This window comes from Harpia harpyja, chromosome 6, assembly GCF_026419915.1.
Source record: "Harpia harpyja isolate bHarHar1 chromosome 6, bHarHar1 primary haplotype, whole genome shotgun sequence".
Taxonomy (NCBI): Eukaryota; Metazoa; Chordata; class Aves; order Accipitriformes; family Accipitridae; genus Harpia; species Harpia harpyja.
In genome coordinates this window covers 153580-174051 of record NC_068945.1, presented here as the reverse complement: position 1 = coordinate 174051, position 20472 = coordinate 153580, and the positions used below count along the sequence as shown (strand labels likewise).

The 20472-nt window shown below is 56.8% G+C and overlaps 1 protein-coding gene and 1 long non-coding RNA gene across 2 annotated transcripts; both read right to left on the bottom strand.

Moving 5' to 3' along the window:
* Window positions 1-2337: 2337 nt before the first annotated feature.
* On the bottom strand, window positions 2338-3462 carry LOC128143467 (uncharacterized). Its single transcript, XR_008235761.1, has 4 exons — window positions 3360-3462; window positions 3012-3103; window positions 2765-2925; window positions 2338-2393 (listed from the first exon to the last, which is right to left on the bottom strand). It is a non-coding gene; the product is annotated as an uncharacterized LOC128143467 (long non-coding RNA).
* A 370-nt stretch (window positions 3463-3832) lies between these two features.
* On the bottom strand, window positions 3833-5547 carry LOC128143007 (T-cell activation Rho GTPase-activating protein-like). Its single transcript, XM_052789822.1, has 4 exons — window positions 5142-5547; window positions 4748-4909; window positions 4554-4663; window positions 3833-4211 (listed from the first exon to the last, which is right to left on the bottom strand). Exons 1-4 carry the CDS (start codon window positions 5289-5291, stop codon window positions 3833-3835), a joined length of 801 nt encoding a protein of 266 aa, XP_052645782.1. The 5' UTR covers window positions 5292-5547.
* Between the last annotated feature and the right edge of the window lie 14925 nt (window positions 5548-20472).

Here is a 20472-nt window from a genome sequence, read left to right as displayed (position 1 = left end):
AGCCAGAGCGCAAAGCTGGGCAAAACCGGGGGGGCAGGGGGGAAAGCCCGGCCCGGCCCGGCCCCTTGGGAGCCCCGAGGGTCCCCGGGGAGCACAAAGCCGGGCAGCTGCCCTTCCTCACGCTCCCGGCCCGCTCCTCCCTGGAAAAGCGGGCACCGGCCTCCTCAGCCATCCCGGGGGCCCGGCCGGGAAGACCCCCGCCAGGTACAGCCCTGGGCGGTGCTGCCCAGAGCCCACCCAGCCCCGCCGCCCTCCCCTCCGCCGCACCCACCCCTTCTCCCCCGTGGGTTTGTCCCCGCGGCAGCTGCAGCAGGATCGCGCCACTTGCCGTCCCCAGCGTGCGGGGCAGGGCTGCCCAAACGGAGCCCGAGGGGTCACGGCCCGCGGGCCGGGACCAGCGGAGAGCCGCCAGGGAAACCGCCGCCTCCGCCCATCGCACGGAAGGGAGCCGCAGCAGCCGGAGAACGCTCCCGAGCCGTGCCGCTCCCAGGGCAAGCCCAGGCACCGCTTCACGCGTGGGACGTGCCGTCCCGAGAGCGGGGCTAGCCCAGGGGCGGCGGGGACAGGCTGGCCAGCAGCGCCGAGCCCGAGGCAAAGTCTGCCGTGGGTGCAGCCTTAGTCCTGGCTGGCCCTCGGCGCCTCTGGAGGGCGCCGGAGCCACGAGAACCGGCTCGCTCCCTTTGCATCGGTGTCCTTGCCACCGGGACAATCGCTGCCAGAGACGCGGGGCCCCCCGGGCCGCTCCCCGGCCCCTGGCAGTGTCCCTCTCCATCTGCCCGCCCGCCCCTGCCGTGGGCAGGAGGTCTCCGCGCCCGCGCTCCCCCGGACGAGGAGCTGCAGCGCCCGGTGCGCGGTGCCGAGGGGCCGGCTCCTGCCCACCATCACCTGCGGCTGGAGGAGCCGCACCGCGCCCGCAGGCAGCGCTGCCCGCCCTGCCCGCCCATGCCGCTGCGCCCGACCGCCTCCGCTCGGCTCGGCTCGGCTCGGCAAATCTCGGCTTCGGCTCGGCTTCGGCTCGGCTTCGGCTCGGCAAAGCTCGGCTCAGTTCGGCTCCACTCGGCTCAGTTCGGCTCCATTCGGCTCGGCTCGGCTCGGCTCGGCGGAGCTCGGCACAGCGCCGGAGCCCCCCCCAAGGCGAAGCGGTCAGGATGCTGACCAAGCAGGAGCTCTCCTTCGGCGGGTCCCGGGACGTCCCTGCTGAGCTCAGCCGAACCCTCCTCGCTGGGCAGCAGCTGGCAGGACAAAGAAACCCGGGTGGGCGCAGGACAGAGACACGGCGAGAGCGACCTGCCCTTCCCGGGAAAGAGGAGTCAGCGACGGCTCTCCCGGGACTCATGCCCCACGCCCACCCGTGCCTCTGCACCAAACGGGCTGGAAAAGGTCCCTGGCTGCCCACCCCAAACGCGCTCCCCCGCAGGAGCTCCCCGGACCCTGCTCGGGGCACCAGGGCTGGGCTCAGGAAGGAGTTTTTTCCCCCGGGCAGATTGGCACAGGTCCCGGGGGGTTTGGCCTTCCTCTGCAGCACTGAGCACAGCCCCTTGCCGGGGTCCTCGGGGCCATTTCTGGCCAGCAAGTCCCTGCTGTTGCAGGAGCAGGAGTCCAGCTGTGCCCTCCAGCCCTCCACCTCTCTTGGCAGGGGAACCTCACGGACCTCCAGGTCTCCAGGTCACCTGGGGCTCTTCCGCCCTCTGCAAAACAAAGAGCCTCAAGGAAGCCGACTTTTCCCTGGTGCTTTTAAGCTGGCACACTTCAGTGGGGAGAAGAGAAAGCCTGGCAGGGGGTGTGGGGGGTGTCTTAGCTATCTATCTATCTATCTATCTATCTAAACCTGCTGGAAGGGAATGAAGATGAGGGAGCCAGGGTCTTCTCAAGAGTGCCCACTGAGAGCACCAGAGGCAACAGGCACAAATTAAAACACATGATATGCTCCAGCTGCACATGCGAAAACAAGTTTTTCCTGTCCGGGTGGTCAAACACTGGCACAGGTTGCCCAGGGGGTTTGCGGAGTCTCCATCCTTGGCGACATTCAAAACCCAAAGGCACACTGTCCTGGGCAACCTGCTCTAGGTGAGCCTGCTTGAGCAGGCGGGTTGGACCAGAGGACCTCTACAGGTCCCTTCCAACCTCCACCCTCCTGTGTGAGTCTGTGCTTTGGTTTCACTCCTAAAGCACCTGAACTCAGCCCTGATGCCTGCTGGAAAGGATGCTGGGACAAGGCAAGATCCCAGACTCCTCCCTGAGGACTCATCACAAAACCCTGTCTACCTAGTCCAGAATATCGTATGGCAGACACACTCAGAAGAGAGGAAAGATCCTTTTATTGCGAACATCAACTGCGGCGGGGGGCGGGCCCGGGAGTCACAGGGCTTCAGCCAGTAACAGGGAAACGGCACCTGCAACGACAGAGTCAGAGATCACTGATAAACCCACAAAGGCAGGAATAGGCATGACTCGGTTCCCCTTTCTTTGGGGAACACCACTGATGAGGAATTGTTCATAGCCCAGAAGAGAGAGCTATGGCTGGCATCGACTAGGGGACGGCTCTGGCGCCTTATCCCCACGGGTAATGCCCTCAGAGACCTGCGTGCGTGCAGAGATGCACAGGGCCCCCGTGCCACGCAGCAGGGCTCGATGGGGAGCCCCTGGGGAGCGGCCACGGAGTTATTTCCAAGCCCTGTGCAGCACCGTCCCTTGCCAGAGGGTCGGACTGACTTGGAGCAGCGCTGAGAGCTGGGAAAGATGGGCAGCAGAGCCTGGTACACACCTGGGCTTCTTGACCTGCTGGACCTTCCCGCTTCTTTTAAGTCCCCATCTTTTTCTCTCTTCCTTCTTTTCTTTTCTCGTTGGCATTCCTTCTCCTCTGCCCAGGCCTGTTTTCTCTTTCTTTTCTTTCGGTTTTCCTTTTCCTGGGGGGAGCCTGCAAACCTTTCCATCCCACAGTATGATTAGGTAGGTAAAGCCAGGATCAACTAGAATCAGTTCTTGATTTACCCAAAGCTGACTCATTTTACCTTCTTTCCTCTGAAACGCTCTTTAGTCCTTCTGTGCATCCCAGCGAGTCTACTGTGGTCCCTGGGGTGGTTGGAGCCAAAGCAACGGGTGCCTACAACAGAAATGTCAGAGTCAGCAGGTGGCAAGAGACACCCTGGAGTAGCAGGCGACTGTCTGGCAAAATGCTGCCTTAGCCCTACAGAGAAGATCCCTTTGGCTGGTTTGCATTAGCCCTTTCTTCCAAGGGCCTCACTTTGGAACACAGGGCTCACACGGGTGTGTGACACTCAGTTCATTTCTGGCAGCTCAACAAACACGGGGATACCGTGTCTCGGGTAGGAGGGTAGCTCCTGATGGAGCTGCCATACCTCTGCCGTTTCGGACTCCACCACCGCGTCTCCCCCAGCTTCTTTGAGGACGTCCAGCAGAGAGGTGGGTGGTGCGTGCAGCAAGGCTTCTGCCTGGTGGTCCTTGTCTGCTCTGCCTGCAGAGGGCCACTTTGCTCTTCCAAATGCAGGTCTAGAAAGGAAAAGCACGTGCAGCAAAATGACTCCTTGGAAGTAAAGCACACCTAAAGCAAAACCCACCCAAAGACCTACACCAGCTGTCTTCTCGACGTTGAAGTTTCTGGTACCCCAAGCCCCAGCCTGTGACAGCCCTCAGTTCCTCCTCGTACCTGTTGCTCTGTCCATGGGTGCTGGCGACTCCCCGGCTGATGGACAGGAGCGGCCAGCCATCTCCTCCACAAAGATGTCACCGCAGTTTTCAATGAGAAACGCCACCAGCATGTTCACCGGCACACATCAAACCCTCGGTCTCAACCCAGGTGCCTGAAAATGTATCACGCAGCCTTTCCCACTCCCGACCCTTGCCTCTGCGCAGGCGGCTGTGGTTGTGGGGCTGCTCTTGCAGGCAGCCACCCCACCAGCATTTGCTCAAGAGAGGAGGCAGCCAGGGACCTCTGAGCAGCCAAGCTCGCATAGGCCGGCAAGGCTGCAGCCGGCTGCTCAGTACAGCGCACCTTCTCGGTCACTGCCAGCATGGCCTCGAGGGGGAGCAGGTCCTCGTTGGGTGGGCTCAGCAGATTTGGCCCAAGGCAGATGGCCAGGTTGCTGGCGGTCATTCTGCTGCTGGAGGCGTTGTGGCCGATGTGCTGGAGGAGGGCCAGCAGCCGCTTGAGGAGGAGGAGGAGATTGGCTCCAGGCAACTTCTCGGCCACCCTGAGGGAACAGGAACTCAACGTTAATGGAGCAGATGTTGCCCACAGCCGTCCCTGAAGCTTGCCCAACGCAGGTGGGTTGCGCAGCTTTCCAGGTGCTCTCAGCCAGCGGTCAGTGCTCCTGCGCTTCAGGAAGCACGGCGTTGCTTCCCAGCTCCTCATTTCACCTGAGCCCAGGCAAGGGAAGGCTCCCTGTCCATGCCCTTTCCCCCGAAATCTAAGCCCACCCCAGCAAAAGCAAGCTGTCAGAAGACACGGCTTTTTAAGGAGACCGTCCCTTTTCAGGCAAGTCCCAGGCCTCTACCAGTCCCTCCTCAACAGGCAGGCTGCTGCCCACGCTTACGCTTTCAGCTCTTCAACCTTCTCCTCCTTGCCGCTCTTCTGCATCGCTGCCATCCAGTCCTCGTAGAGGTCTGTCACCAGGAGCTTGGCGGGGATGCTTCGGAGGAAGTCCTGCAATGCCAGGGGCTCCAGGTGAGCCTCTGAACACTCCAGGCCAGGCAGGAGCTCTTCCAGCTGCAGGTCAGAAGCGCTCACCTTCAAGATGACGGCCAGCAGCAGCGCAGCCTGGCTGCCCAGGTCGACATCCGCACCGCGGTCCAGGGCCTCCCGCAGCTCACGAAACTCTGTCCCGCTGGCAGCTCTTCGGAATACCCCTTCTGTTGACGGTCCTTCCTGGTGCAGGACAGCCAGCATCTCCTGCAGGAGGGGCAGGAGGACAGTTGCTTGGCTGAGAAGCTGCCTTCCAACAGCAGTGACCAAAGCACTGCCCCAGATCCTGCTCCCTGCCCCCCCCAAAGGGGCTGGCACCAGAAGCATCTTCTGGGGGTGAAGGGCCCAACCCCCCATCCCCACAGCTCCTGGGGACACCCACCTCCCCTCTGGAGCAGCCGGAGGGAGGGCTGGGGACCCCCTGCCCAGGCTGGCTTACCTGGATGGGCTGGGGCAGGGAGCCGTCCTCCCCGCAGAGGGCTGCCAGGGGCTGTCCAAAGAGCGCCCTGCTGCAGCCGGAGCCTGCCTGCCCTGGCGCCTGGGCAGCGGCCGGGGTCCTCCGCAGAGCAAAGGGCCAGGGCAGCCCCATCCTCCTCCTCCTGCTGCTGCTGCTGCTGTTCCCTCCTTCTGAAAAGGAAAACGGAGCAAGAGCGCGTCAATGGAGACAGCCGGGCCAGCACTCCCGGAGCCTGCCCTGCCTGCAGCACGGTGCTGAGCGGTGTGGCAGGATGGGCAGGGAGCCAGCAGCTGGAACCACAGCTCCAGCTCAGCGGCTCCAGCTCGGAGGCTCCTGAGGGCCGGCGTGCCACCGGGACAACCTGTCCCAGCCCTCGCCCTGCCCTCCTCCAAGCTGTGGGCAGCAGCAGAGGCTCTGGGTCCCCACAGAACCACGTCCAGCGGCTGCTGCCCAGCGGGTGTCCTTGCTCGTCCAGGTGACGTCCTCCCTTGGGGTGCCGCACCTGCACGGCGACACTCAAGGGACAAGTGAGCACAGCTCAACCACTTGCAGGACAACGCGTTTCTTTCCAGAACTCACCTGGTGAGCGGCAAAGTCCCCCAGCTTTGATAGATGGGGCTGTCGGTGGCCCTTGCTTGGGATGATCCTGCAAGAAGCAGGCTGCGCTTAGAGAGCAGCCCCACAGCAGAAAGGGCCACCGGCGAGCTGCCACCCGGCACCAGCAACCTGAGCGTGGCAGAGCTGGGACCCTCTGCCCTCCCGGGCTCTCTGCCCCACACGGCAGGCTTCCCCCCAGCGCCGCCAGCAAGGATGTGCTGGCATTCCTGGTGGCTCCCCAACCCTCTACGCTCCCCGAGTGGCACCGTGGGACCACTCTTCCCTCCATCCCTGCCGCACAAGCTCACCCCGCTGGCCGCAGACACCGGCACAGCCAGAGGCAGGTGAAAGGCAACCATTCTCACCTCTGCCTGGCCCTCCATCAGCCTCTCCAGGCTCCTGGTGCTGAATGTCCTCCACTGGGCAAGAGAGAAGGAGCGGAGGAAGGTGAGCAGCAATGCCTCTGCTGCTCGGCTGGAGGACCAGGGCTCGGGGACAGAGCCCAGACCGGAGAGACACTCACGGCGTGGCGGCGGCTCAGCTCCTTCTCCAGGGGTCTGAGGGAGGGGAGACGGGTCACGCGGGCTCTCTTTGCTCCTCCTGGTGTCCTGTGCACTGGGAAGGGACAGGGAGAGAGCTGGCTGAGCCCCAAGCTGCCCCTTCTCTCCTGTGAGGCAGCTCTGCCCGAGAGCTGCCCGCAGCCGCGAGGGCACCTCTCCCCAGCTGGGGAGCTGTGTTCCCCCGTCGGGCTGCGCCTGGACCATCCCCCCCGGCTTACCCCAGCAGTGTGCCCACCCACAGCTCCTTCAGTGCCTGGGAGCTGCAGAAAGAGAGGAGAACCAGTGTCAGGCCCCGCTGCCCCCCAGCCCGTGGGCAGAGGCGGGCGCCTGCGCAGCCCTGCCCCGTGGGGAAGGACACAGGGGCAGGACGAAGCCCCGCGGGGCAGGACAGAGACGCTGCCCAAGCCCTGGCTCCCCGTGTCCTGCCAGAGCAGCTGCTTTTGCCCTTCTCTTCTGGGGACCCGAAGGGCACCAGCGGATGCAGGACCTGGCAATGCCCCCATCCCTCCCTGCCGGCGTGCTTCCCGCTCCCTGCCCGGGCTCTGCACGCAGGGCAGAGGCCGTTCACAGGATGGCGTGGGCATGGTTGGGAACCTCTCCTGCCTGGCCACGGGACGCGGCACCACGACTCACCCGAAAGCAGCAACGCAGGAGCCGGTGGGCCAGATGAGGATGATGGAGGTCCTGTCCTCATCACTGCCTTCCTCCTCCTCTTTTTCCTCCCCCGCTGCCTCCTTTCCGCTGCTCAGCACCCACAGCTGGTCCAGGGCCAGGCGGAGCTGTGGGCGCAGGGTGGTGCCACGTCCGCAGAGAGGAGAGGCAGGCCACCGGTGAGCTGGAGGTGGCCTCCTGGGGGTCCCCCCGGGCAGAGCCCCGTCCCCCACCTGCCCTTGGGACGGACATCGATGGGTGCATCCAGCACCACGGTCCCGGGGCCGGGGGCTGGTGCCGGGGTGTCCCTGCCCTGGTGCCAGGGCCAGGGATGGGGGAAAGGCAGCTGGGCTCTGAGGGTCTTACTGCAACTTGGTGATCACCACTTCCTCCTGGAGGAGGAGAAGGCGTCTCTCGCTCCTCTTGCGGCCCCGGGTCAGCCGCACGTCCGCGCTCAGCACCGGCTCGGCGTCGGTGAGAGCCTCCCTGCAGAGCAGAGAGCGGCGGGCATGAGAAAGGCCGCCGCTGCGGGTCCCGGCCGTGCCCGCGTGTCCCCGAGGCACAGGGAGAGCCCACCTGGAGCCGCAGCAGCAGTTGGCCTGGCCCATCCTGCCCGGGAGAGGAGGACCCTCGCCGTGGACCGAGGACGCGGGCCAGTCGGCGACAGCGGGGATGGGAAGCGAGGCGCCGGTGCCGGCTCGGTGCTGCTCGGCCAGATCCTGCCTCCTCCCAGCGCTCCTCCGTGCCAGCACAGCTCCGTGCTGCTGTCTCTGGTGGCTGTGGGCTCCAACTGACCAACATTCCGAGCCCAACGGAAAGTGGGAGGGGCACCGGGGCGAGAGTTCTCTCCAGTATGGCCGGCTCTGCCTGGCACTGGGGAGCCCAGGGCTGGATGGACACAGCAGAGGGGAAGGACCACCTACCTCCGCCTGTTGCCAATGCTTTCCCTGCTGCAGCCCAGGATGCAGTTAGCCGCCTTCGCCCCAAGGGCACTTTTCTGGCTCTAAATCGGTCAGCTTGGCGTCCGCCATGACCCCAGGTGTCTGCACAGCTGCTTTCCAGCTGGGTGTCCCCCAGCAGCTACTGGTGCAAGGGCTTGTTCGTCCCCAGGTCTCCAGGACTCTGCTCTTCCCCTTGTTGAACTACACAAGGTTCCCGTCAGCCCCTTTCTCCAGCCTGTCGAGATGCCCCTCATTGACAGCAGGACCCTCCGGCGCGTGAGCCTCTCCTCCCGGTTGTGTGCCACCTGCAAGCTGCCTGAGGGTCCACTCTGCCCCATCTCCCAGACCAGGGAATGTGAACAGGTCCCACGTCGTGCAGCGCAGGGGGTGCAGACATGCACTTTGATAGGGCATCACTTGTCACAGTAGGTTCAGAAATTTAGGGGGAAAATCCATATTGGTTTTGGTATTATTTACACAGTGCTTCCCCTTTGCATTCCTGCAAGCTATTAAAAGGTGTTCAAAATGTCTCCCTTTTCATTGGAATGTCACAGCTCTTCACAGTGCTGATGTTGTGTGTAACATTGGATCAGGCTGTACTCTCGCATAGATTGTTAGATAGTATGTGGCCTAGATTATTAGGTAGAAGATAGCAGATTATCTACATTAATTGTGCTAACACCAACGACAGGAGGTTGCGTCTAGCTCTTGAGCCAAAGGATAAAAATCCAAGGTGTCTGTTGAACTCAGTGGGCTATTGATCAGCAGATTGAATTCACCATGTTCAAAAAAGAAAAGGTACGCGAGAAAGGCGTATTCCATCTTGACTGCTACAATGCCTGTTTTGGCAGGTATGAAGATAAATTATCCATGCCCCTCCCGCCACCCCCTTCCAAAAAAAAAAGGACTAGAGAAAAAAGATTCAACTGCTAGAGCAATGGGGCTTTTAATAGCCAAGTAAATTTCCCTAGATCATTCCCATTCAATGAGCCACTTTGTCTGACACTCTGCCTCTACTTGGTACCAACAGAAGCCTCTACCTGTGCCATGCTATGGAAGATGTAGAATTCCTCTCTGATCCAGAACTTTCCACCTGCAAGCAAAATCGTGGTGAAGTTTTCCTCCACCTCAACCACTCCCTGGTGCCTCTTCCCCAGGGAAAGTCTGTCCCGATCCAATATCGGGGACGGTTCTTAAACGATCCCAAGAGCGAGATTAAGACACAAACGAGGTCAGATGCCGTACAACCTTGCAAATTTTATTTAACACAAACGACTGGTAATAGCGATAGGACAGAGGGAAAAAGAAGGAAAACAAGAGGCAGACCTAAGCAAGAAAGCAGGAGAGAGATAGCAAGACTAGTTACCACCACCACGAAGCCAGCAACGTCCCGTTGACTCGGTCTCGGTGGAGGAGGTGGAGGGTCCAAGTTCCAGGTTCTAGCCAAAGTCCCAGTTCTAAGCGCTGCAGGTGCTCTTCAGTTGCTTTCCGATGGTCCACAGTTTGCAGGTTTGCAAGTTTTTTGTTTGCAGGTTTTCAGTTTGCAGGTTTTAGGTTTTCGAGAGGGGAGAACGCAGCTCTTTTATTGTCCCAGTCCCCACGATTTCTCCGAAAAGTCCACCCCTTTCCACGAAGCTCATTATCGTACGTGCCGCCCCGTGTTCCTCCACGGGCACATGCCCAGGTGCTCTCGGTGGTTTCTTCACCTTGCTCGTGGGCAAGCACAGCTTGGTGGGCACTGCTAGCTTCGGGCAGATATGGTGGTTTCTTCAGGGACATTTTGTCTCCCTGAGCGCGTTCTCCCCCACAACAACAGGATGTTGAGGCTGGCAAATGGTTGCTTTGCAGCAGCAATGTCGAGACAAACATTTCCGGCTGACACAGTCTCTTACAAAGTCTTTCCTCTGTCACTCTGTGATCATAGCTGGTCACGGGCAATGCAAGCCCCAAGCCTCAGCCACCCTCCGAGGCCACCAACCCCCTTTAGCCATACGCAAGATCTCAAACTCCTTTTCAGCTGCAGGAGAAGGGTTGTTAATAGAAATGGATGCACACGGCACAGTCTATTCCAGAATAGCCACAGCGGTTAAAAGCTTCCTGTGTCCTGGATTGGTGGTTTTCAGGACCAGCTCCGGGGTGCCGTTGCACGAGGCTAGCGATAGCTCTATTTCATGTAGGTAATTCAGGCTTAATCCTTCGTCCCCACAGGCCCAGCAGCACAGAAAGTCACAGTGGGCTGTGTTTGAGCAGCCTGCTCCACTGGACTTGTGGCAAATGGCCGCATCCCTGCTCTTCTGTTGTCCGCGTAGGGTCCTGGTCAATACAACAAGCTGTTTTCCCTGGAAATGACCATCGTGGCTAAAGGCAGACTCCTCCTTGTGGACGCCAGCCAAGCTGTGGGAATGTCTCTGGCGCCCATGCTGTGCCAGCTTTCAATCCCCAAGAGACTGGAACCGAGGCAGGTCCAACAGGAAGAAAATTTGCAATTGTTCCTGAAAGAGGGGAGCAACCACCGGCACTGAAGAGCCATTCATATCCTGCCGAAAGCCACAGGGAAATGCAATGTGTGGTGAGCTTAGGCAGGAATAGTCCTGTCCGTGGAGCAGCACGCTTGGTTATTAAGGCTGTATCACACTTGCGTGATAAGGCTTTATCCTTGGCTTTCCCGCAGTGCTGACCGCTGTGGCTGCTGCCTGTTCTTTCCTGCCATGCTGGCTGCACCCACCTGTGGGGCTGTCCTTGGGAAGGGCACCAGAGCCGAGAAACCCCCTGGGAGAGGGGCGGGGAGAAGCTCTTCTCCAGAGATTTGCCAGAAACTCGCCCGAGCATCCCTTTTCCAGCCCATGAGATGCTCTGTGTGACAAGGGAAGGTGCCCGTTGGTCCAATGGATGAGGCCCTGCAGGGCTCCCATCAGGGTCCTTTGACCTACCCATCTTCCAGCCGCCACTCCAGGGGCTGGGGGTCTCATGAAGGGCAGAGCCCTGTCCCCCACCTGCCGTCGGGACAGACATTGGTGCATCCAGCCATTAAAACCTGCCGAGGCCAGCTAACTAGGAAAAAGAGATGAGCCACACTGTGCATACCCAAAGGGCAGACACTATGTCAATGATAACATAAATAACTATATGATTAGAACAATATAAGCTTGCTTTGCTGTAGGTAACGGTATGAACGATAGGCAGACCGATCCCCCGTGCATCCAGTGCTGCCATAAAGAATGCCTGCTTTCTCAACTCCAAAATCGAGCCTCAGAGAGTTTCTTTGACCGGCTTTTTCAGTTACGCGCCCCTACCTCTGACTGGCAGGACAGAAGAGAAGATGGCTCGGGCACCCGTCCCTTTCACTCCTGCCCCCAAGACTCTCAAGTCCTGCTTGACCTTGCCCGGGTTTTGCTTTACCGTGTCCTGGTGCCCACATGGAAAAGGAGCAGGGGATAGCAGTCCGTGCTTGAACCAGCGGGTCAGCCTCCCTGTGACATCCCGCAGCACTCCCGGGCGGCCAGCACCGCGGGGCCCTCCTGTTTCTTCTGGCAAAGTCTCAGCTCCTCCTCCCCCATCCAGCGCAGCCTGCCGACTGCTGCCCTCCTCCTGCAGCTCCTCCGCTCGCTGAGGGACTCCACCAGACGTGGCACACCTCGGGCGGGTGCAGGCTCCGGAGCGGAGGTGCGGTCTTTGCAGCCTTCCACCTGGGCAGCAGCTTCCCTGGGAGGGAGCTCTGTCAGGGTGGCCACCCCCAGCTAGCCTGGCCAGGCAGCCGCAGAGCGCAGCCCTCGCCCGTTCTCTGCCAGCACGCTCCTAATTCTCTGGCAACCTCGGGCTGCTGGGCAGGCTTGCACGGCCACCAGCCGGCTCGGGGTGGCCGTCGGGGCTGCAGCCCGAGGCGGCGGGTGAGCAGAGCGGGCAGCAGCCCCGCCGCTGACAGGGTGCGCTGCCCTTCCCACGCTAACGGCCGCTCCCGCCGGCCGGTGCTCCTCAGGGGCAGGCTCTTCGCGCCTTCCCGCCCCGTGCGAGCGACCGCCGGGGAGCGCCGGCACCCCCCGGCTCTCGCCCGCCGCCCGAGGGTGCCGGGGGGCCCGACCCCCCCTCGGACAGCCGGCGGGGACCTCGCGAGCCTCGCCGTCCTCCACCTGCAGAGGTAGGGGAAATGGCCGCCTCACGGCTGCGCGGCGGAAGGCGCGGAGTGGCCCCCCCTGGCCTGGGCAGGAGCCAGAGGCAGCGCTGTCCTCTGGGGGGCACCTGGTCCCGGAGTGCCGGGGCAAGGGGCCTGGAAATTGGGGAGGGTTGTCCGCAGGCTTTTTTCCAGAAGAAGCACGGTTCTCCTCCGTCTGTCACTCTGGTCAGCGGCAGTGTTTCACTCCCCTGGGTCTGGCGGGTTTTTTGGTGGTTGTTCTCCTTGGCTTGTTTTTCCTCTGTTGGGAGTGAAACGTTTGGGATTGCTTCAGGGCTTGCAGGGCCACAGCAGGGGTGAAGAAGAGGGGTAAAAGGCGTCCCAGAAGCCACGGAGGGAGGGGGCCGAGCCCTGGGCGGGAGCAGCTGCCGGTCGGAGAGCAGCAGGTTGCTGCTGGGGAGGTTTCACCAAGCGAGGAAGTGTGGGGTTTTGCCGGTTGACTCGTGTCCTTTTCATTTCTCCCTGGTACAAAAGCCCCGTGAATGGTTGTGGAAGTGCTAAGTGTTGTCTGCCGGTATGAAAAGCAGCGATTTCTTTCCTAATTACCACAGCGGCTGGCCAGACGCGCGAGTGTAACAAAATCCAGGAATAGCGTTTTAAAAACTGCGTCCCAGAATGCAAAAACCCGCACCGTTTGTCTTTAGTTCTTGGCGGAGACATATGCCGTGACAGACAACGTGAAAACCGGCTTTGATTTGGAGAAGGGGCGTTATGAAACAGTATTCAAAGCGCTACACAAATTATTTCACGCAGGACTTGCGCGTGTTTCTGCGATGTCTCTGGTGGCCCTTCCTGGCATCTGCTAGGCTGTTACCAACCGTGAAGTCCAGGAGATCCACATTTTGACATCTGTCTTGGGAACATAGGAGTCAGGGCATGAAATGCCCACCTGTGACTCTTCTTAAACTTTAGAGGAGGTAAGGTCTGGATGCCCACAATGTGATGCCATCCCTTCCCTTAATGAGCTGACAACCCGGATCGGACCACCCCTGGTACCCGTTGAGCTGTGGGTGTACGTTTCAGCGGGGGATCGTCGGTCAGTTTGTGGTATTGCAGAGAGGTACTTTTGAATCTGGCTACACCTGGAATATATTTTTGATTGTATGTTCAAGCAAGCAAACAACACCTCATGGGGTGGCAGCGGAGTGATGAAACTGAACAGGTTCTCTCTCTTCTTGTTGAGGGTGGTTTGGGTTTTTTTTCTCCATATGATGCAATACAGAAAAATGGGCTCAAGTCCTGACCTGAGCTCTCAGCAGTGATACCAGTCTTCCCTCTGAACACAACTGGCTCACTGATGTGCAGAAAATTGCAGATTAGTGGGACTGCAATTAAGAAACAGCAGTGCTAAAGGTGGGTGTGACTTGTGCGGTAGAAAAGATGCTCCTTTTCTAGGTGGTGGAAAGCATATTCTGCTTTCCCTGACTCCCACACCGCCCCTTTGTTTCCAGCAGGCTTCCCACCGGCGCCTCTGCAAGCCTGTTCTTAGGTGCAACCGAAAGGAGAATTTTCTCTTTATTATTCCCACACCTCAGAGGCAATTCTGCTTTCACTGAACTGAATGGAAATTTGTGAGTAAAGATGATGTTTAGATTTGTCTGCAATGCCACAGTAGAGTTCACGGGGCCCTGCCCATCTTCAATAAATGTCAGCTTTGTGTTGTGGTTTTCACTGGAGTGACAGCTACTGAATTGGAGAAGACGCATGGGAGAAAATAAACTGATGACAGAAGTTTTGAACGATGGGCTTGGGAACCACAGATGTGCGTGTTTATGGAGTACATCTCTTTCAATCTCCTGAGAGGATTTTTTCCTCTCATAACTTGAGTAGGATGGAAATCTTTTTAGTCTGGTGGATTTGATATTTTTAACTTCACTTTTTACTGTGTTGCGAAAAAAAATGCACGCAATCTTACCATTTACATCCCACAGTGTTACCCGCTGGTCAGAAATGTCTGAGGCTTTCACATCTATTCCGTACCTCTGCTAACACTGTGCCAGTCTTGATCTGGTCGAATGAGAGCAGCTACTGCGAATAACGTTCTCGACTTCCCCATCTCCTCGCTCTGGTTTTCCTCTGTTTCTCAGGCATATGCTTTCTTGAGACTGCATCTAGAGTCCTTCCTTATTCCTAAAGGCATCTGAAAATTCTGTTAGGAGTCACTTGCTGTAAGTTTATCTCCTGAAGTCCTCCCAGAAATATCTAAGATTTTGTAGAAATTCTTTTGAGGCTCAGGAAGGTACAATTCTTTTCTTATGCTCAATTTAACAAAAGTCTCTGTAGCCTTGGTCTCATCTTCTTTAATGCTACGTTTGAGGATTAGTGGTTCTCCCAAGCAGGGTGCCCTGCTGTTGAATTAGCCAGGCACAGCACAGAACCCTTGGTCTGGCCACGGTGAATACTTTTTTGGATAGGCTCAGACGAGCATGGTGACTTTATGTTGTTTCAAGGATTTCCTGCAACATCTGTGCCTTTTTTGACCCAATACTGCAAGCCTTTTAAAGCCATACACTTTTTCACCCCCCCTCCAATGAACCAGTCTGAGACTCTGTAGAGCACAGGATTATTGCACTATAATATAAGGTATTAATATAGCAGCAAAGCAGTCTTCCTTGCTGGAATACCTACCTAGCCTTCCTACCACAATAATATTGTTTCATAATGTGTGTACTGGAATGAAAATGCTCATAAATGCACATGAATATTTGCTAACTGCAGGTATTTTTGCAGTGCTGATCCCTCTAATATTGAGGCAGATGTAACGACAGTCACCCGTGTACTTCTATGAGTCTGTGCAATGTTTAGTTTGTTAATGGACTGGAGAGTGATTTCTGATGATGATTCATGCCTTATCAGAAAGGGAAGAAGTGGATGCGGAAATGGCAGGAGAGACTGGGAGGGAGCTTAAGTTTGTAAATAATGGTAGCATCTGACAGTTCATCCAGTCTCAGTGGAAACTGTTTGGGAACAGCACTAAGCACTGGATCTCGGTGAACAGTCAGAGTAGGGTGGGAGAAGGCACCGTGGCTTTATTCAGATCTTCCCTTCAGTTGACTTAAGTAAGAGTGGACGAAAACCCTCTTGTAAAGAAGCACTTTTGCATCTTCCTCCAGACTTTGAGGGGTTTTGCCTTTTTATTTATACTAATGTACAGTCTTTAAAATATTTTCCCCTGGAAAAGTATATCGATCTATGTGTTTCTTACTTATCGAAGTGTGTTAACATTAACTATTAGATAAAGAAGCTCTGTTGTATCAGAACCACTAGACGAATATTGTTACGGAACTGTATGGAAGTGATGGTATAATTTAACTATGATTGCTCAGACAATCATAGCAGGTTATTTTTATCAAAAGAATTGGTGCTGACTTGGAGTTGCTAACACTTATGGAAGCTCATTTTGTGAAGCATAAAAGCATGGGTAAAACAAGTGTGTTAAAGGTGATAGTAGGATGGGATTCAATGTGAGCCTTACATGCCAGGTGAGATTTCATAAATCAGACAACCAAGTAGATGGCTTCCTTGTGAACTGGTATGCATCTGGGATTAATTTAGGGACTAATGCCATTGGGATTAACTTCGGGACTAATGCCATTGCACAGTTGTGGCCTGATTGTACATTTCCCTTAAAGACATTTTTTAAATAGGAAACCGAGGATTCAACTCAATTCGTACAAGTCCCTGTTTCCTCTGAGAAAAACTAAGTTTTTGCTGTAAAACTAAAAGATGCCCAAGCTGAAAGAGCCTTAGCTTTCAAACAAAATCAGTGCTTTCCAGGGGAAACATCCATAGACTCTTTAAAGATGTTTTTGTAGAGCCCTTCACACATCCTCTGCAAAACTACTCCTTTTTTTTCCTAAACGGCTCTACTGGCAGTGTAATTTCTTCAACTGCCAAAACACCATTTTGAAATGCAATTGCTAAACTGCTGTGCAACTTTGGACAAAGCATCTTTAAATTACTTTCTGTCAAATTCCAACAAAGTGGGAAAAACTATTTCTTTTTCTCTATTCACATTCTGAATGAGAATAGCATAGTTCAGCTGGAAGGGACCTACAAGTCCCTACTAGTCCTCCTAGCAGTGCCTGACTGCTTCATGGCTGACCAAAAGTTCAAGCATGGTATTAAGGGCATTGTCCAAATACACTTTGGCTTTCCTCCAGGCTGCCAGCTGCCAAAATCACCCCCCTTTCTCCCCAGGAAAAGGGGCTGTGTCCAGCCACATCAAGTCCCCGCTCCTCCTGGCTGTGGGGCCGCATAGGCTTTAGCTCTGGCGCAGAGAAGGGACGGCTAATAGGGGTGGTCTCAGGGCTGCACGCTTGGTTTCTGCCATGGCCCGAGAGAAGAGGAACAGCACCAGGCTTGGCCTTGGGAGCCGAGTGGCAGAGCAGGCGTCAGGGACACCCAGCAGCTGGGCCCAGGGCATGGCCACCAAGGGCAGGGAGAGACCACCGGGCCTCCTGGGCACAGCGACAGCCTGTGGAATGATTGCTGGAGGTGACTTGTCGGTATGACACACGCCCCCCGCCGCCCCTCACGGGAAGGTGAACCTCCAGGGAGGAACGCAGCGCACACGTAAAGAATCGGTTCCATGGTAGTTCCCTAAGCGACATAACCTGCAACTTTAGATGTCAGCAACACCAGGGGAGCTTGGTGTGCTGACTCTGAAAAGTAACACGGAGGGCGGAGCGGAGCCGAGACCCCGCGGCCAGGCTCTGTGATCGCAGGGGTAGGCAACCGGAACGATCGGAAGGAGAATGGTTGGTCCCTGCATTGAATCCACTGGAGCAAGGAGGTAAAAGAACGGGGGTTCTGTCGAGCTAACGCCCTACGCTTCTGGTTTATATCACACGTGCCCACTTCTGGGGTACTGACACGCAACAGCAGGTCCTTTGGGGGAACTTTGCTCATTACAACACCAAAACACACCTCCATCCCCAAAGGTACCCGCCTCCAAGGTGCGACCACCCCCCCACTGAGCATGCGCTCTGAATTTTCTCTAGCATACACCTTTAAAAGCAAAGCAAGAGAACTTTATACCAATCAAAGGAAAGGTATGTAGGACTAGAGTCACTCAAGCTCCACCTAAAAAATCAGAAAATATAAAAGGGCTTAAGAGAGGAGAAATGTTAGGGAAGACACCATCATAGACAAGTCAGGAGGACACCGCTGACTTCTGGGATCACTCGACAGGCTGAGCCTCTCTCCCCCCCCACAGGGACGTCTCTTGCGTGAGATTCGAACACTCGGCTGTACCGAGTGCTTCCCCGGGAAACTTAGAATTCTTTAGAGCTCTTTTCTTTCATCATTTAATGCGCTTGTAGTCGACTGTATTGCCACCTGCACGTGCTTTGCAGACAGTCTATTTATCACGGGCTATCCAAAAGAACCTGTACTGTTGCTTTAATAAGCTGCGCTGCTCATTCATCTAGTGATAGTTCGTTAGCGCGACCAAACTCCCTAAGTCTGGTCATTCTCGTGCGTTGAACACGGCTAAGCCAAGAGCGCAGTAGGCTATTAAGTGCATCCGTCATCGTGATAGTTCAGCACACTGAACGCGACCGCACTTAGAGCGTCAAATTGGACATCACTCAGAAAGAAATTAAACCTAGCTGTCCCCAGCCCCTCTGACATCTAAGGACAAGCTGGAACGCAAGGCGGTTTATTTTCTGCCAAACTTCTTGACTCGGTAACGCAACACAGCCCCCGGGGCTGGCGCCCCAAAGGCCTTCCTCCAAAGGATGCTGGGCCGAGGGGCGGTGGGCAGGGCTGCGCACGGGGGCCCCCTCACCCCCGTGTGGCAGTGCCACCACCCGGCAACGCAGCAGTCACAATGCCCCGGGGCAGTATAAAAGGGGCAGCCTCCCCTGTCCCACTGCCAGTCCGCCTGGCAGGCGGCCCAGAGACAGCCCAGACGAAGTCCGCGAGGAGCCGCTGGAATTACTTGCCGGGGGCTGAGGGAGGACGACCGGAGGCTGCACCAGGCTGCTGGAGACGAGAAGAACCACCAAGCCCTGGAGGTGCCCGAGGCCATCAGGCTTTTTTGGATGGATAGCTGTGGCAAGACCAAGGGAATGCCTTCTTGAGGAGCACTGCAGAGCTCGCCGTCCTCACTCCCTGGGGAACCAGTGGCAGCAGCCGTAAGAAGTGGGATGCAGAGATGTTGCCGGGGTCCCAGTGCCTTGGAGCACCCGCTGGTGGCCCGAAGGCACGGGAAGGATTCTTGCCCCCAAGGTCGATCAGGCCGCGGGCATTTGGCCACTCTCAGAAGCCCCTGAGATGGCTCCAGGTTGAGGGAGAACAGGGCTCGGGCATCTTCTGGGAGGCGTGACCAGCCTGTGGGAGCAGGAGGCAGGTCTTGCTCACGTGCTCAGGGAATAGCCGATCGCCAGCGCTGGGGTCAGGAAGGAATTTTCCCCCGGAGCAGATTGGCACTGGGCCCCAGGGGGTTTTTGCCTTCCTCTGCAGCACTGAGCAGGACCACTTGTCAGGGCTCCTCCGGTCCGTTGTGGCTAGGTTACTGCCTGCTGCTCGTGCACCACGAAGACGGCCTCTTGTGCCCTGCAGCTGGGGGGAGGAAGGCTTTTTTTTCCCCCACGGTGGGCTAGCGAGTGTCCCCGGGGGTTTTTTGCCTTCCTCTGCAGCACTGAGCACGGCCCCTCGCCAGGGCTCCTTTGGGCCACTGTGGCTAGGTGCCCGCTGCTCATGCTCCACGAAGGTGGCCCTCGTGACCCGCATCCGGGGGGAGGAAGCTTTCTGACTCCCACGGCGGGCTCCAAGGGATGCTCCCGGGGGGTTGCTTCTTGTCCTCTGTAGCACTGAGCACAGGCCCTTGTCAGGGCTCCTCTGGGCCCTTTCGCCTAGGTCCTTGCCTGCTGCTCTTGCACCTCCAAGGCACCGCTCGTGCCCTGGCTCTCTCGGGCTCTCTTGCCCAGTGCAAGTCTGGAGCGGGAGCGAGCTCTGCTCTTCCCTTAGCTCCGTTTCCCCAGGGGTTCTGGCTTGGGCAAAACAGCCTGTGCTTGGAAGGGCTCCAGGCTTGCTGCCCCATCAGGAGCTGCCACTTTTCACCTCTCCCTGCATGCAAATCAAGCGCAGGGCTGGCACGAGAGCACCTTTCATGCGTTGTTGGCCAAGAAGCACAGCGGCGGAGCAAGTTTCCGAACGCAAAAACACGCTTTTCACCTCTACCTGTCATGCTTTGGAAAATACCCCACGGTACCACACACCTCCTCCTCCTCCTTCTTTTTCTTCTTCTTCTTCTTCTTTGGTGTGTGGTCGGTCTTGATCCTCATTCTTCACGTTCTCACTCTTCAGGATACAGGGACTGCTTGGCCTGTATTCCTGCTGCTACTTTCTGTAGCTCTGTGACTTGCCTTTGCCAGGCTGCAAAGAATGTCTTCTCAAGCTCAACTGAAGAATGCATCAGCCTGCTCCTGGCTACACGGGCACACTGTGTTAATGCTTGTGAGCATCGGCTCTGAAGCAGACTCAGAAAAATAAAAGTAATATCCTGTTTCCACTTGTAACCTTTGTGTCAGGTGTCCTTCAAAGTTTTCTTGGAGCTGAAAAGCCCCTGGCATTTCAGGCAAATAACACTCTCATCGGTATTTGACTCATGGTGAGCACAGGGAACAGAGTAGAGTAGAATGGAATAGAACAGAACAGAGCAGAATAGAATAGAATAGTTCAGCTGGAAGGAACCCAAGACAAGAGAGCTGTAGTGCAGCCATTCTAAAGCTGTACAAGACAAGACAGCTGTAGAGCAGCCATTCTAAAGCTGTACAAGACAAGACAGCTGTAGTGCAGCGCCTCCAAAGCTGTACAAGACAAGATAGTTTTAGAGCAGCTCCTCTAAAGCTGTACAAGACAAGACTGCAGTGCAGCCACTGTAACGCTGTACAAGACAAGAGAGCTGTAGTGCAGCCACTCTAAGGCTGTAAAAGACAAGACAGCTGTAGTACAGCCGCTCTAAGGCGGTAGAAGACATTAAAGCTGTAGTGCAGCCACTGTAAGGCTGTACAAGACAAGACAGCTGTAGAGCAGCCACTATAAAGCTGTACAAGACATTACAGCTGTAGTGCAGCCACTGTAAGGCTGTACAAGACAAGACAGCTGTAGTACAGTGCCTCTAAAGCTGTACAAGACAAGACAGCTGTAGACCAGCCTCTATAAAGCTGTACAAGACAATACAGCTGTAGTACAGCCGCTCTAAAGCTGTACAAGACAAGGCAGCTGTAGAGCAGCCACTCTAAAGGGGTACAGGACAAGACAGTTTTAGAGCAGCCACTCTAAAGCTGTACAAACTAGAGAGTGTTACAGCAGCCCCTCTAAAGCTGTACATGACAAGACAGCTGTAGTGCAGGCACTCTAGGGCTGTACAAGACAGCTGTAGTGCA

What these genes read in the sequence shown, in the direction of transcription:
- LOC128143007 (XM_052789822.1), bottom strand. Translation starts at nt 5,291, where the DNA reads ATGGGGCTGCCCTGGCCCTTTGCTCTGCGGAGGACCCCGGCCGCTGCC. An exon ending in CCCTGCCCCAGCCCATCCAG is followed by an intron (nt 4,910 to 5,141) that starts GTAAGCCAGCCT and finishes CCCCTCCTGCAG; the next exon opens with GAGATGCTGGCTGTCCTGCA. An exon ending in AAGGTTGAAGAGCTGAAAGC is followed by an intron (nt 4,212 to 4,553) that starts GTAAGCGTGGGC and finishes CTGTTCCCTCAG; the next exon opens with GGTGGCCGAGAAGTTGCCTG.